Source organism: Panthera leo, chromosome E2 (genome assembly GCF_018350215.1).
Source record: "Panthera leo isolate Ple1 chromosome E2, P.leo_Ple1_pat1.1, whole genome shotgun sequence".
Lineage (NCBI taxonomy): Eukaryota > Metazoa > Chordata > Mammalia > Carnivora > Felidae > Panthera > Panthera leo.
In genome coordinates, this window is record NC_056693.1 from 13,391,093 (window position 1) to 13,408,294 (window position 17,202).

A 17,202-nucleotide genomic window follows, 5' to 3' on the forward strand; every position below is an offset into this window, starting at 1 on the left:
CTGCTTTGATCAGTTCATTCCCATATTAAAAAAAAATGATGTCCTCCCATTTTTACAGCTTGAAGCCCTTTTCAGTGGCATTTGAGATCTTCCACACCATGTCTCTAGCTTTGAACTATGGCTATGCGTATATGTTTTCTGTACTAGACTGGAAACTCACAGGGTAAAATGACCATTAATGCTGCTGCTGCTGATAAGAATAATCATAAATATTAAAGGCATTCTATGTGCTGGGAAACTGCAAGGGTTGTTTGTCTTGTTTTTTAATCTATATTATCTTTTGTAAGATCGTGTCTGATTTGTTGCCATCCCTGACTTTTTAAATTTTTTTATTTATTTGTAATTTTTTAAATTATTTATTATTATTATTTTTTTGAAAAAATAAATAATTTTTTATTAATTTGACAATTTGGTTATTTTTCTTTTCCCCAGTACTTCTGCTTTGGTTTCTCCTATGGATAGTAATAACTTATATACTTTATTTACCTGGAGAGGTCTATTGAAACTTTAAAGTCTTTTTTTTTTTTCAATATATGAAATTTATTGTCAAATTGGTTTCCATACAACACCCAGTGCTCATCCCAAAAGGTGACCTCCTCAATACCCATCACCCACCCTCCCCGCCCTCCCACCCCCTATCAACCCTCAGTTTGTTCTCAGTTTTTAAGAGTCTCTTATGCTTTGGCTCTATCCCACTCTAACCTCTTTTTTTTTTTTCCTTCCCCTCCCCCATGGGCTTCTGCTAAGTTTCTCAGGAGCCACATAAGAGTGAAAACATATGGTATCTGTCTTTCTCTGTATGGCTTATTTCACTTAGCATAACACTCTCCAGTTCCATCCACGTTGCTACAAAGGGTCATATTTCATTCTTTCTCATTGCCACGTAGTACTCCATTGTGTATATAAACCACAATTTCTTTATCCATTCATCAGTTGATGGACATTTAGGCTCTTTCCATAATTTGGCTATTGTTGAGAGTGCTGGTATAAACATTGAGGTACAAGTGCCCCTATGCATCAGTACTGCTGTATCCCTTGGGTAAATTCCTAGCAGTGCTACCGCTGGGTCATAGGGTAGGTCTATTTTTAATTTTTTGAGGAACCTCCACACTGTTTTCCAGAGTGGCTGCACCAGTTTGCATTCCTACCAACAGTGCAAGAGGGTTCCCGTTTCTCCACATCTTCTCCAGCATCTATAGTCTCCTGATCTGTTCATTTTGGCCACTCTGACTGGCGTGAGGTGATATCTGAGTGTGGTTTTGATTTGTATTTCCCTGATGAGGAGCGATGTTGAGCATCTTTTCATGTGCCTGTTGGCCATCTGGATGTCTTCTTTAGAGAATTGTCTATTCATGTTTTCTGCCCATTTCTTCACTGGATTATTTGTTCTTTGGGTGTGGAGTTTGGTGAGCTCTTTATAGATTTTGTATACTAGCCCTTTGTCCGATATGTCATTTGCAAATATCTTTTCCCATTCCGTTGGTTGCCTTTTAGTTTTGTTGATTGTTTCCTTTGCTGTGCAGATTTTTATCTTCATGAGGTCCCAATAGTTCATTTTTGCTTTTAATTCCCTTGCCTTTGGGGATGTGTCAAGTAAGAAATTGCTATGGCTGAGGTCAGAGAGGTCTTTTCCTGTTTTCTCCTCTAGGGTTTTGATGGTTTCCTGTCTCACATTCAGGTCCTTTATCCATTTTGAGTTTATTTTTGTGAGTGGTGTGACAAAGTGGTCTAGTTTCAGCCTTCTGCATGTTGCTGTCCAGTTCTCCCAGCACCATTTGTTAAAGAGACTGTCTTTTTTCCATTGGATATTCTTTCCTGCTTTGTCAAAGATTAGTTGGCCATACTTTTGTGGGTCTAGTTCTGGGGTTTCTATTCTATTTCATTGGTCTATGTGTATGTTTTTGTGCCAATACCATGCTGTCTTGATGATTGCAGCTTTGTAGTAGATCCTGCCTTTTTTTAAAGTGTTTATTTATATTTGAGAGAGAGCTAGAGAGCAAGCAGGGGAGGGGCAGAGAGGGAGGGAGACACAGAATCCCAAGCAGGCTCCACACTGTCAGCGCAGAGCCCGACGTGAGGCTTAAACTCACGAACTGTGAGATCATGACCTGAGCTGAAATCAAGAATCGGACCCTTAGCTGACAGTCACCCAGGTGCCCTGCTATGCCTGCTTTCTTGGCCCCACCTAGCTCTTACCCCAAAAAGGTTTGTTGAATGAATGAAAGAATAAAAAGTTGGGCAGTGGAGAGGAAGAGAGTAAGACTGGTGGTGGGGAGAAGTGTGTGTAGAATCTGGGTAGAGTTTGCAGTAGACAGGCTAAAATGGGGGATTGAATGAGCTGCCAGACCTCATTTGAAAGAAATGATTTGACTTATTGCATTTAAAAATATTTATTGGCTTCTGTTTGCTACTTGCCTGGTTATGTTTAGGGTCATTTGGGACCAGCTAAGAAACTGAGGTTTCCAGGTTTCTTTCAGGTAATTAAGGTTAAGCCCAGGGAATGGGTGTGCGTTGGGCGGGGCTGGGGGGGGGGGGGATCGGTAGGGCACAGGAAAAGACTAAGAAGAGAAGAGGGCACTAGAGAGAACAGTAATCTTGGGGAAAATGCTTTGTGAAAACACGAGTGGGGACAAGGAGGCGGAGCTGCAAGTGGGAGAACATCGTCTAGGTGCACTCATTGCCTTCTGGACTGAGACGGTTGCATTGGGAGAGTGGGCCCTCAGGGCTCCTATAAAGGCAGAGCAAAGCTTTCCAGCTGACATCGCGTGAGAAATTGCTGGCAGGCTCTGGAGTGCTTGTTTGGTTTCCTGTGGTGCCTTTGGTGCCCTAGGGTTAAAATAAAGACTAATGTTAAAAACATTTAAAAATTTTAATTTTTTTCTCAAAAAATTTTTTGTTTGTTTAATTTTGAGAGAGAGAGAGAGAGAGAGAGAGAGAGACAGAGCATGAGTGGGGAAGGGACAGAGAGAGAGGGAGACACAGAGTCTGAAACAGGCTCCAGGTTCTGAGTTGTCAGCACAGAGCCTGATGTGGGGCTTGAACTCATGAACTGTGAGATCATGACCTGAGCCTAAGCTGAATGCTTAACCGACTGAGCCACCCAAGCGCCCTTAAAAATTTAATTTTTATGAAAGATTTTAAAATGATATAAAAGTGATACTAATCCAATGGAAAACATTAAAATTAAAAAAAATTAAAATTGAAAATAAAAAATATATATCCTTCACTCCCCATTCCCCAGAACTAACTATTGTTAATAGTTGGCTATATAGTCTTCCATATCTTTTTGTATGTAAACATAGTAGTTTACTTTAAAAAACAAAAAGGAGGGGCGCCTGGGTGGCTCAGTATGTTAAGCCCCTTGTCTGGCTCTGTGCTGACCATGCCGAGACTACTTGGGATTCTCTGTTTCCCTCTCTCTCTCTCTCTCTCTCTCATGCATGTGCGGGCTCTCTCTCTCTCAAAAATAAATAAAACATTAAAAACAAAACAAAAACCAAACAAATGAGAAAAACCCAAAAATGAGATTAGGCTATACATGTTGCTTTGCTCTGCACCTTTAACAAATCATATGTTATTGCAAAATATTATATATACACATCAATACAAATCCATAAAAACTTACATGTGCAGTTTATTGTTTAAAATTTCTTTGATTTTTCTTTTTTTAAAATTTTTATTTATTTTGAGAGAGAGAGAGAGCAAGTATGGGAGGGACAGAGAGAGTGAGAGACAGAATCCCAAGAAGGCTCCATGCTATTAGTGTAAGCCTGACGTGGGGCTCGAACCCATGAATGGTGAGATCATGACCTGAGCCCAAGTCGAGAGTCAGACGCTTAACCAACTGAGCTACCCAGGTGCCCCATATGTGCAGTTTAATTAATAGTTCTAAAGCAGATATCCATGAAACTGCTATCTAGGCCTAAGAAATAGAGTAGAAATAGAATATTGCCAGCAATACCCCTCCTTTTCTGATCTCTATCCTCCTTTTCCCCCTCACAGAGGTAATCCTGACTTTTATAGTAAACACTTACTTTCTTTTTTGTTTTACTACCTAATTATGTATTCGTAAATAATTCAGTTGAATTTTGCCTATTTTTTTAAACATTTTTAAAAAATTTATTTTTGAGAGACAGAGAGAGACAGAGTGTGAGCAGGGGAGGGGCAGAAAGAGAGGGAGACACAGAATCTGAAGCAGGCTCCAGGCTCTGAGCTGTCAGCACAGAGCCTGACGCGGGGCTTGAACCCACGAATCATGAGATCATGACCTGATTTGAAGTCTTGTGTCTTTTTAAAAAAATTTTCACTCAATGTTGTATTTGTAAGATTCATTTACATTGTTATGTGTTCATTTTCACTGATATATGATATTTGAATATACCACCATTTATTTGTTGGTCAGTTTCTTTTTTTTTTTTAAGTAGGCTTCACACCCAGTGTGGCGCCCAATGCGGGATTGAACTCAAAACCTTGAGATCAAGACCTGAGCTCAGATCAAGAGTTGGAAGCTTAACCAACTGAGCCACCCAGACGCCCCCATTGGTTAGTTTTTGGTTTGGGGTAGTTATGAGCAATGCTACTATGAAATTCTTGTACATATATCCTGGTGTATATAAGAATACATTCCTTTTGGGGCGCCTGGGTGGCTCAGTCGGTTAAGTATCTGACTTCGGCTCAGGTCATGATCTCACAGTTTGTGGGTTCGAGCCCCACATCGGGCTCTGTGCTGACCGCTCAGAGCCTGGAGCCTGTTGGATTCTGTGTCTCATTCTCTCTCTGCCCCTCCCCCACTTGTGCTCTCTTTCTGTCTCTCAAAAATAAATAAATGTAAAAAAAAAAATTGAAAAAAAAAAGAGTACATTCCTTTTGAGCATATACCTAGGAGTGGAATTTCTTGGTCAAAGAACTTAAACTTTAGTAGATAACTGCCAGCACTTTTTCAAAGTGATTTATCAATTAATTATTCCCATTAGCAGGATATGAGAATTTCTCTGTCCTACTCTTTGCCAATACTTGGTATTGTAGGACTTTAAAATTTTTGCCAATCTGATGATGTATAGAGACATCTGTTTGGTTTTAATTTGCATTTTTCCAATTACCAGATTTCCCTGTCTCTGAAATGCCTATTCAAATATTTTGCCTATTTTTCTGTAGTGTTGCCTGACTTCCTTTCCTTGGTCTGTCAGAATTCTTTATATATTCTGCATATTAATCCCTTTGTCAGTTTTATATGCTGCAGATACTGTCTACTTTTAGATTGTCATTTCATTCTTTTGATGACCAGAATTTCTTAATTTCAGTGAAATCAGATTTATTAATCCTTTCTTTTATGGCTTATCCTTTCATACCCCAAGATCATGAATATATTCTCTCATATTCCCTTGTAAATTTGCTACTCAAATTTATATCTTTAATGTACTTAAAACATTTTCGTGAAGCATGTGAAGTAGGGAATATCTCTTTTTCACTTTATATATATTGTGGTTATCTTTCTGATCAACACATAACAATTTAACTCATTATTTTTGACAACTGCTGAATTGCCCAGTTTTCTTTTGATGAATATTTTTATTTCCATCAGTTTGTCAATACAAAAACTGCTCTAATTAATATTGTGTGTATATCTTTGAGTATCCATGCTAGTATTCTATGCTGGAGATTTCTTGAAGTGAGATTACTGGGTTAAAAGGTACACACATTTCAATTTTTGATAGATACTACCAAGTTGTATTTTACTTCTACCTGCAGTGATAAGGATGCTGATTTCTCTCATTCTTAATAATATCATAATACTAATCAGTTTAATTTGCTAATTTACTTTTAATATGACATTTAAAAACTGCTCAAGGGAGGAATCAAGTTCTGTTTGACACTGACACTGGTGTCATCTTCAGAGATCAATGATCAATGGCCAGGTCTCCAATAGCCCCATCTCCTTCCACTTTGATAGGCAGTGGGCTTCCAAAATGTAAGAATTTGTTTGAAAATTTCTAGTATTAGGAAAATTGTATCCTGCTTTCCTTCCTCTTCCTATTTCCCCACGAGTTGACATTGAGTAGAAAGGACTGAGAGGTGTGATTATCTTGGTCTTCATTTCACTTCTCTTGTCTGTTCTCAACCCCTGCTTCGGCTCTAGTTGATTCCACAGTGACTCTCGTTTAAGGAAGGTCATTCTTTTGAAACTTACTGGTTTTCTTCACACTGCCCTTGAAATGGTCACAGGGACACTGCTTCTTTGGCAGCCTGGGCACTGTCATGAGTTTTCTTTTAGGAGCTCTCAGGAACCAGTCTGAAATAACAGGGTTGCTGCTTAGACGGGAAGATTAATGTGTTTCAGAGTAGGGAGTAGGGCAGGGCTTTACTTGCCATCTTTCTTGCCTTCCAGTGTATCACACTGCAGTGGGGGCAGGGAAAAGAGTCAACACAGAACAGTAGAGATACCCGTTTACGTGAACACCAGGATTTCTGACTTGTTTTGCCTGACCTGTATTGGCAAGAATTTGATGGCAGGTTTGGAGGAGGCATCAGGATATCATTAAGGAGACCAAAAAGTGAAGAAAAGATCTAGGTGTCTGCCTTGGCCAAGCATTTTGCCTAATTTCAGTCTTATTTATGAATATAACAAGGTTGAAAACAAGATCCAGGACATTTTTGGAAGGCAGCCCTGGGTTCTTGGGGAAAAGTGTAAGGGGGAAGTGGCAGCCAGAGATTCAGCCAGCTCCCCCTGAACATTGGGGGTTCAGCTCTTGCCTGAGACTCAAGAAGACAAGAGTTGGTGCTGCATGCGGTGGGCTGGTGGAGAGGGCAGTGGGTGAAGTCATCCTAGAAGATATCTGCATTGGCGTCAGGGGGACTCAGGGGAGAGCTGGATTGTGACCTGTGTACTGCTATTGTTGATACTGACCTTTGCACTCACATTCTTGGCTGCCTTCTTGGAGCCACCTCCTAGGAGCCTGGCGTTGGTCCCGATGGCCTCTGGCGACCCCTGGTGGAAGGAAACTGGTCACTTCCAGGCACTGGAAAGGGAAGGGGCCAACAGAAATGCTCCCCCAGCATTGTGCTACCTAGTGGAGTTTTTCCCTTCCTTTTTAGTCAGGGATCCTAGGGTACTTCGACAGACGACTATTTTAAATGGATAAGGAAATGAGGTTTAAAATCTGGAAAGCGGGGTGCCTGGGTGGCTTGGTTGGTTAAGTGTCCGACTTCGGCTCAGGTCATGATCTCACGGTCCGTGAGTTCGAGCCCCGCGTCGGGCTCTGTGCTGACAGCTCAGAGTCTGGAGCCTGTTTCAGATTCTGTGTCTTCCTCTCTCTCTCTGCCCCTCCCCTGTTCATGCTCTGTCTCTCTCTGTCTCAAAAATAAATAAACGTTAAAAAAAAATTAAAAAAAAAATAAAATCTGGAAAGCTTAGCTGGAGGTAGGTGGAAAAAGAATGGCTTCTGGATGGAAAAAAGGACAAAAGGTGGGCGTTTAATCAAGACCTGACAATATACTCCCCACCCCAACATGCATTAAAATTCTCATGACTTAAGGAATGAGAACAAAGAGCAGATTATTATATAAACTAGTTGGGATCTTCACCTGACCTTTAAGTTCCCTGTATTTGAATCCATAATCCCAGTTCAGCTATAAGAGGATGGTATTTACCTTTGTGCCTCTGGAACAAATCCATTACTCTTTTGGCCTCTAGTCAAGTTTGTCTTATCACCTGATGCTGTCTTATTCCAATTTTGTGATACTTAAAATATTTTTATGACTATCAAGGATGGTGGATTGTAGACTTGAGATTCTGGAGCTAGAACTGGGCCCGGATGATGCTTGTCTGTACAGTAGTTTCTGATATTTCCTGTAAGAATTAATTATGCCTTCCCATGGTTCCCCATTGTATCTGAATGCAGCTCTCTTAATGCACAGTTATACAATATAGTTTGTTGTTTGAAATCTGTTGTGGACTGAATCGTGTCCACACACCCCCACCCAATTCATGTTGAAGCCCTAACCCCTGGTACGTACCTCAGTATGACTGTATTTGAAGATAGGGTCTTTAGAGATGATTGAGTTAAAATGAGGTCATTAGGATGGGACATAATTCAGTCCAACTGGAGTCCTGACAAGAAGAAGAGATTTGGGCAAAGAGACACCAGAGATATATGTGCACAGAGGAAAGATCATGTGAGGGTATAGCAAGAGGGTGGCCATCTGTGAGCAAGAAGAAAGGCCTCAGAAGAAACTAAACTTGTTGACGTCTTGATCTTGGACTTCTGGTCTCCAGAACCGTGAGGAAATAAATTTCTGTTGTTTCAGCCACCCATTCTGTGCCATTTTGTTATGGTTGCCCTAGCAAACTAAAAATCTTTCTCCGACACCAGACTCTGAACCAGTGGCTCAGTAGTCATTCAGCTACATACAGCTGACAGATGGTAGGCACTTGGTAAATGTTTGTTAATGAGTGAATGAACAAGTTGTCTAGAGAGGCCCCTCAGAGATCATCTGGTTCAATCCAGGTCTCTTTCCCAGACTTGTGCCCTTTCTGCCACACAGATGGAAGGTGTTGCATCATTTCCCCAAGTGCTAGTTTTCAAATGTTCTCATGTTCTGTTTTGAGTGCCGTTAAAATAATTTAAACAAGCAAACATAGCCCCTGCCATCTAAACTTTTCTAATATTTTACTCTCATGTGACCTTTACTTGTAGTTGCAGAGGAAAGCCACAGAATATTAGAGTCAGAAGGAATTTTAGAGATTATTTAGTTGGATCCCTTTATTGAGAAGTTTTTCTACCCTAAATGTAATATACCTATTTTAGAGATGATTTGGAAGGTACAAATATAGAAATCTTTACTTTTATCATCTGAGTGTATTTTGGTGTGTTTCCTACATATGATTTTCTTCATACAGTGATAACCATAGTATGTGAACACTTTTTTTTTTTTGGTTCATCTTATAAGCATGTTGCTATGTCATCTCCATAATGGACATTTTTATTCACTTTTTAAAAAAGTAGTCTCTACACCCAACGTGGGGCTCGAACTCGTGACCCCGAGATCAGGAGTCACATGCTCCACTGATTGAGCCATCCAGGCACCCCCATAACAGACATTAAAAAATTTTTTTTAATGTTTATTTATTTTTTTTTTTCAACGTTTTTTTTTTTTTTTATTTATTTTTGGGACAGAGAGAGACAGAGCATGAACGGGGGAGGGGCAGAGAGAGAGGGAGACACAGAATCCGAAACAGGCTCCAGGCTCCGAGCCATCAGCCCAGAGCCCGACGCGGGGCTTGAACTCACGGACTGCGAGATCGTGACCTGGCTGAAGTCGGACGCTTAACCGACTACGCCACCCAGGCGCCCCAATGTTTATTTATTTTTGAGAGAGAGAGAGAGAGAGAGTGAGAGCAGGGGAGGAACAGAGAGAGGGAGACACAGAATCCGAAGCAGGTTCCAGGCTCCCAGCTGTCACCACAGAGCCCAATGCGGGGCTCGAACCCATGAACTGTGAGATCATGACCTGAGCCAAAGTCGGATGCTTAACCAACTGAGCCACCCAGGGGCCCCCATAACAGACATTTTTAATGACTGCATAACATTCCCAACAAGTGTGTGTGCTCCAAATTATTTAACTGTTTGTCCATTGCTGAATATTCAGATTGTTTATTTTTGGATATTGATAAATTCTTTCTGTTTGTTACTGTTTTCCAAATGTTAGATTATTGTCTTGGGCAAGATTTCCCAAAGTGGAATTACTGGGTCAAGAGTTAAGAACAGTTTTATGTTGCCTGATATTATTACTAAGTTGCTTTTAAAAGGGTTTCATGAATTAACTAAATCACTGTCTGCCTTTTTTTTTTTTTTTCAGATGAGAAAACTGAGGTCCAGAGAGAACAAATGGAATGCCCAAGTTCACAAAGGTAATGGGGATACATCTGAAGCTAAAACCCAGGTCCAAGTTTCTTAGTCTGTTGTTCTTTCTGCAGCCTTTAGAATCCTAATTCCACGGTGTGACTTAAAATGAAGCTGCATGTTACTATAGTATTATGTCTCCCAAACCTCAGACATTTCTGGATCATCTTTATAATTTTTGCTGTAGCTTGTACCACCTCTACTATTATTTGCCTCATACTTTTTCTTTAAGTACATTTAATTTACAAAACAGCTTCATCCTATGCAGTATTATCTGTGAGGTTATGGGTTTGGTACATATGTATTTTTTTTCTAACATGCATTAACATAAACATGTAACTATTAAAGTAAAAGCTAATTTATGCCCTACCTAAAATCAATTTTGGGAAATACTGATATAGTTGAATAAGCATCAATTTTACATGATCTGGGATCAACAACTTTCTCTGTCACTTAGCTTCTTTGATCTTTCTCTGGCTTGTAAAATGAGGGTCATAGTATCCATCTTGCAGAGTTAGGAATAAATGAGCTACTAGTGGTGCCCGATGCCCAGTGCCCAAGTAGGTGTTCAGTATATGACGATTATTGTGGTGGTTATTATTGTGGACTTCTATCACTCAGTCCCAAAGAGAGTGTCTATGCTAGAATGTCTATGCTAGAATGTTAGGTTTGTTGTTTTCTGGTGACCTGTATGTGAAAAGAAGTTACTTACACTTGTTAGGACTTGTGGTAGATCTGTCATTATTTTGACTTCCCAGTTCCACTACATATTGGCTTTATTATTTTGGATAAATTGCGTAACTCCTATGTCCCATTTACCTAATTTGTAAAACGGGATTAATAATAGTCCATTTGTGTGTGTATGCATGCATCTGTTTCCTAGCTTTGTCCACTAGAGGGCCTAGAAGCACTCGCACCTAGTAGCCATGGGCAATACTTCAGTACTCATGGTTTGTGAGGACCATTCTCCAATGAAAGGAACCAGGGCTCCTTGGAGAAATGGCTGATTCCAAGGCGGGCCAGGGAGGTACAAGATATGCCTGGAACATCTTGCGGTATCAGAAAGTCCAGAACTGCTTAAAAATGATATGTCAAAAAGACACAGAAGCCTGTTTGAAGGAGGTCTCAGTGGTCAATTTTGAGACAATATGAACAACACAATAAATAATGGTAGCAATGGGTTATAATCCATAAATGTCCATGAGTCTTTACTCATATAAATAAATAATTCAAGGGGTGCCTGGGTGGCTCAGTCAGTTAAGCCTCTGACTTGGCTCATGTCATGATCTCATGGTTAGTGAGTTCGAGCCTTGCATTGGGCTCTCAGCTGTCAGCACAGAGCCCACTTTGGATCCTCTGTCTCCCTCTCTCTCGCCCCTCCCCCACTGTCTCTCAAAAATATATAAACATTAAAAAATAAATTAAAAATTCAATAAATAAATGGGAGAGAAGGAACAGCTTTTTTTTTTTTTTTTTTTTTAAGTTTATTTATTTTGAGAGAGAGAGAGGGACAGAATCTCAAGCAGGGAGAGAATCTTACGGTACATGGGGATCGAGCCCCGAGCTGAGACCAAGAGTCGGATGCTCAACTGACTGAGACACCCAGGTGCCTGGAGCAGCTTTTTCTTATAGTAGAATTCCAGTTAATAAATGTGGAAGGAATGATGGAAATAGGAAATCATCATTTGGCTAATACCATACTAACACTTGCTGAAGGTGGGTGGGAATCCTCAATGGATTTTAAAAATTAATGGGCAAAAGTATGATGAGAAGAAACAGGCTATTTTGCATAGTCTTAAAGTATCTCTCCACAAGATACTTATTAATTACAGTGGGAAAACCAGTAACTTTACACTAGAGAAACCTGGCAGACACCACCTTAACCAAGTGTTCAAAATTAACATCAGTAGTTGGGAATTCAGTATTACGGGCCGTCTGCTGTGATGCATGGAGAAGGCATACATTACTTTTGTGGTATTCTTGCCAGAAATGCATAATCTGAATTTAATCAAGAAGAAACATCAAGCAAACCCAACTTGAAGGACTTTCTACAAAATAAGTGACCAGTACTCTTTAAAACTGTCGGGGCGCCTGGGTGGCGCAGTCGGTTAAGCGTCCGACTTCAGCCAGGTCACGATCTCGCGGTCCGTGAGTTCGAGCCCCGCGTCAGGCTCTGGGCTGATGGCTCGGAGCCTGGAGCCTGTTTCCGATTCTGTGTCTCCCTCTCTCTCTGCCCCTCCCCCGTTCATGCTCTGTCTCTCTCTGTCCCAAAAATAAATAAAAAACGTTGAAAAAAAAAATTAAAAAAAAAAATAAATAAAAGTGTCAAAATCATGAAAGACAAGGAAGGCTGAAAAACTACCGTAGTTTGGGGGAAATCAAAGGAGATGTGATAACTTTACTTAGTGTCGCATCCTGGATTGGACCAAAAAGAGACATTAATTGGATGATTAGCAAAATCTAAATATTAGTGCATTAGTTAATAGTATTATATCAATGCTTATTTCCTGGTTTTGATCATCATATTATGGTGTTGTAAGATGTTATTTGAAAAAAAACTGGATGAAGCATATATTGGAACTCTGATTATTTTTATCTATTTTTTTTAAGTCTGAAAAATGAAACATTAATTAAAAAATATATTAGATTTCTGTGAGAACACAATGAGGCAATGTGTGTGAAGTGTTTAAATATTACCTGCCACATAGGATTGCTTAATACATTTCGGCTATTATTGTAGGTAATTTTATAGTTAATAATGATATTATGAGTAATTAATCTATTATTATAAGTGATTTGTTTCCTAACATTTTCATATACTCTTATCTGTTCTCCTCCCTTTCTGTGAAAAACACACTGCACATGTATGTGGTTATTTTGAGATAAAGTAAGATCAGATTTTATTTTGAGAATTTTTTTGGCAGGGAAGGTGGGGGGGGGGGGGGTGTCATTTCTTCTAGCCAGACTTGGGTGCTGCAAAACTCCTTGGCAGGGGTACACGAATTTGAGCCGGATGTGTCTGTAATAGCGCCACCTGGTGGCACAGCAAGCTTTCCCCAAATTCATTGCCATTGTGCTTTAGGAGCTACTGTAGGAATTTTACTCAGTCCATTTATTGAATCCTTGCTAGGTACACATTACAGATGATATTCACAACAATGATATATTATAAGTAACATTTTACTTCTTTTAAGATGATAAAACAGGCTCCAAAAAGTGAAGCAGCTTGTCTAGGGTTCAAAATAAGTGGTGGAGCCAGGATTCAGATCTAGGTTCTCTGGGCTTCAAGGCTGAGTTTACAGGTCCAGGTAAGTCTGAACGCGTAGCCAGGTGTGAGAACTATTGCTATAGAGCAACTATTGCTGAGAGCAGCACTCTCAGCTGGGGAGTGTTTTTCCCCTCCAGGGGACAATTGGCAATGTCTGGAGTTAACTCTGGCTGTCTTAACTGGGGACAGAGGTGAAGAGGCTGCTATTGTCATATAGTTGGTAGAGGCCACACAGATGCTACCCGAACATCTTACAATGCACAGAATACATTCTACACCCTACAACACAAAATAACACCCTGCCCTAAAGCGCTGTCCAGCCCCAAATGTCAACAGAGCTGCTGTCAAATCCAGGTGTAGAGTCTTTAAAGGGCAACACTTTGAACTTAGAAACCTGAGCATTTTATTCTTTTTTTGTTTTTATGTTTTATTTATTTAAGTAATCTCTATACCCAACGTGGGGTTTAAGCTCATGACCTCGAGATCAAGAGTTGCATGCTCCTCTGACCGAGACAGCTAGGTGCCCCATGAGCATTTTATTCTTTCACTTAGCAAATATTTACTAAATATTATGCCGGATAGTGTGACGGATATGGAGACAATATACCAGATTGTGCCACCAAGGAGGTTACAGTCTAGAAGGGCAGGGGGGTGAACGTAGGAAAGGCACAGCAACACCTTCAGTATAAGACGGTATGTGGCAAGTGCAAAGAGAGAGTCAAGTTTAGGCTAGGCACATTCACAGGACAGAGGGCTCCCATCTGGTCTTGAGAGGAATCAGGGAGGCCGTGAGGAGGAGGTGGATTCTGAGCTGAGAGTATGAACAAAGTTAAACTAGTAGGAAGGCATAAGAGCTGTTCAGGGAACAGCCAACAGTCTAGTTTAGGTGGAGCCTAGAGCACTTGTTAGTGAGTGGAGGGGTGGATTGGGAAAGGCAGGTTGTGGTTAGAGCTTTGAATCAAGGCTGAGGACTCTAACCTTGGTGTCTGTTGCAATGATGGAAAAGCCTTCCTTTCCAGACTGGTGGTCTAGACCCTAATGCTATGGGCCCAGCACCTTCCAAAAAGCTCTCTCTACAAGGGAGGGAAAGTTTGAAATTGGGGTGGACTGAGGTAAACTTCTTATTTTAAGGACCAAGTTGATGATAAATATGCAGCAAAGCTATCTTTCTCAAAGTAGCCTTTGGGGAGATGGTTCTCTCGAGTAGAAACATATATGGGACGAGCTTTCTTCTGCACAGTTGTTCTGCTAAGGGCTAGGCACTTGAGATGTAGTGAAAGCTGGAGCCTATTTGGAGCTCTTAACCTAAGACCTGCTTCCCAAGAGATGAGCTTAGTATGGCTAAAACTTCCAATGTGAATGCTGTCTGGTAATATGATTTTTCTAGTTTATTACTTTATCATTAAATAGCGTTAAAAATTGTTGGTGGCATATCTGGTGCACTGTAAAAGAATATAAGCAAGGACTTCTCTCTTCCTCAAATGTACAGTTGCCTTCAACACCTTTACTCCACCATCACCAAGACTGGCTCTTCTGGAAAGGGATTAGAGGGAGAAGGCAAGGGAGCAAATCTTTTAATTTTTTTAAATGTTTATTTTTTGAGAGAGACCGAGACAGAGACAGAGCATGAGCAGGGGAGGGGCAGAGAGAGAGGGAGACACAGAATCGAAAGCAGGCTCCAGGCTCTGAGCTGTCAGCACAGAGCCCATTGCGGGGCTTGAACTCATGAGCCGTGAGATCATGACCTGAGCTAAAGTCAGATGCTTAACCGACTGAGCCACCCAGGTGTCCCAGGGAGCAAATCTTTATTGAGCCAACATGTATATATTTTGCTAGCTACAGTTCAGACATTTTGATACTCACTCTCTCATTTCACTATCACAACACTGGATGTAAGTATAGTTTTCTCCTTTTTGTAGATGAGGAGGCTAACTTGCCCCAAATCCCTATGGCTGGAAGGGGCTACATTTTTTTTTTAATTTTTTTAATGTTTATTTATTTTTGAGAGACAGAGAGAGGGAGAGAGTGTGAGCAGAGGAGGAGCAGATAGAGAGGGAGACACAGAATCCAAAGCAGGCTCCAGGCTCCGAGCTGTTAGCACAGAGCCTGATGTGGGGCTCGAACTCACGAACTGTGATATCATGACCTGAGCCGAAGTCGGGTGCTTAACTGACTGAGCCACCCAGGTGCCCCTGGAAGGGGCTACATTTTAATGCATGTTTTGTTTTGTTTTTTTGGCCACGTTTTCTTCTCTATTTTGCCACATTCCCCCCACCCCCCGTTTCCCCTTTATAGAAAATTAATCTTATTACCTGGATTTCGGCTGCTAGAGACCATAGGCATCAGCATTAGTGGCAGCAACAGAAGGAGGGAAGAGATTAGAATTCTCATTGCGATTGTTGGTGTTGCTGTAAGGTCGCCTGAAGAAAGTGTGGAAGGTTCCCAGTTGGAGGCTCCCGGACTTCTTAGGATGGCGGTCTGGGCTTTAATCCCTGGCCAGGGTTCCCATTAGAGGGTGAGAACACCTAAGTGACGCTGACCTTGTTAGGTAACAGGTTTACAGGAATCTGGGAGGAAAAACTGGGCAAACAAAAGAAATGAAGCATTCTTAAGAACACAAGAAGGTGACTGATAACTTGGCCACAATACTGGTTCCCTTCCCTCCTCCTTCCCTCCTCCCTACCCCCTAGTATGTTATGATTTCTTCCCCAGGTCTTTTTGTTCTTTGAATTTCCTTATATCTTTCGGCAGTGCTTTCTAGCTTACTATCTGCCAGGAAAGCGAATATTAAGGGTTGCCAGAAAAGAGGATGACATGGTCTGTTTCCCCTCTGTCCCCCGGGCCTCCGGCCTTGACACAGTACACACAACAGTAGTGTTGCTCGAGAAGTTGTCTGTCTTTACTGTGTTTGCAATTCCCTCCCATGTCTGTGGCCACAGAAGTAAGGTGGGAAGTAGAGGTGACTAGAGGTGAGGTTATTTCTCCCCTGCTCAAAACATTGCCCCTGAAGCAGTGGTCAAACTGGGCCTCCTTGAAGTTTATCAGGAAGGTGGCTGTGGCTTAGTTGTTGCAGCCTGAAGTATAGGGAACTGTGTTGGTGGAAGATCCCCAGGGCTTCAGGTCCAAGAGGGTTTGAGAAACGGGAACCACAGGAGGGAAGGAGCCCTTAAAGGGTGTTTGCCCAGGCCCTTGGGGTTCTTGACTCCAGACCTTGTTTGGAAACAGCCCAAGGAGGGAAGAAAGTAATACTACTTAGAGTAACCATTAGTTACGGAACATCAGCACTTACTAAACTTGACTCCTTTCAGAGACGTTAGGAAATGTGCTCAAAGAAAGAGGAGAGGCTGGGCTTGAATGCTGGGTGATATTTGTGAGGGCTGTGGGGAAGATTAACAAGGAAGTCCTCTCTGGCAGCCTCCAGGCAGGAGTGAGAAAACTTGGCATGATTTTGTTTTACCTAAGAGGAGGGAAGAGGCAAGGCACGAGTCAAACCCTTTTTGATTTCTGTATGATCATTCTTACCCTCTCAATTTTCATATTATCACTGCTTATCGACATGTTGGAGAGCTGATTGTAGACTTTGCTATTACAAAGTTTATAAAGCACCTGCATGGAGCCAGGCACAACAGGGATTGTCCTCCAGTTGAAGGCTTGGGCTTGGTCTGAGCTTGGTCAGATATGAAACACTGTTGTGGTTTCCCTGGAAAAAAGGTTTTTTTTTGAGAGACAGCGAGTGCACCCATGACTGGGGAAGAGGCAGAGGGGGAGGGAGAGAGAGAATCTTAAGCAGACTCCATGTCCAGCGGGGAGCGGGAGAAGGATGAGCTCATGACCTGAGCTGAAAGTGAGAGCCGGACACTTCACTGACTGAGCCACCCAGGCGCCTTTCTCTGGAAAATTCTAACAATGGTCTCTGTCCTCAGGATGCTCAAATCTAACTAGCGAAATGATATATATTCATAAAACCTAGAGGTGGGAGTGGAACCAAATTTCAGAAGTGACAGGAGTTCACTGTGGGCTCAGTGTCACTCGGGG

The 17,202-nt window shown here is 41.4% G+C and overlaps 1 protein-coding gene and 1 long non-coding RNA gene across 2 annotated transcripts in view; one reads left to right on the forward strand and one right to left on the reverse strand.

Moving 5' to 3' along the window:
• Window positions 1-17,202, forward strand: part of LOC122207601 — an 89,900-nt gene that overhangs the window by 2,752 nt on the left and 69,946 nt on the right. Inside the window, exon 2 of the long non-coding RNA XR_006196940.1 lies at window positions 9,856-9,907. This is a non-coding gene — a long non-coding RNA (uncharacterized LOC122207601). The remainder of the gene's footprint in view (window positions 1-9,855; window positions 9,908-17,202) is intronic.
• Window positions 2,375-15,711, reverse strand: CXCL17 (C-X-C motif chemokine ligand 17). Its single transcript, XM_042917645.1, has 4 exons — window positions 15,480-15,711; window positions 6,905-6,985; window positions 6,188-6,289; window positions 2,375-2,826 (listed from the first exon to the last, which is right to left on the reverse strand). The coding sequence occupies exons 1-4, from the start codon at window positions 15,556-15,558 to the stop codon at window positions 2,729-2,731; spliced, it is 360 nt and encodes a 119-aa protein (XP_042773579.1). The 5' UTR covers window positions 15,559-15,711; the 3' UTR covers window positions 2,375-2,728.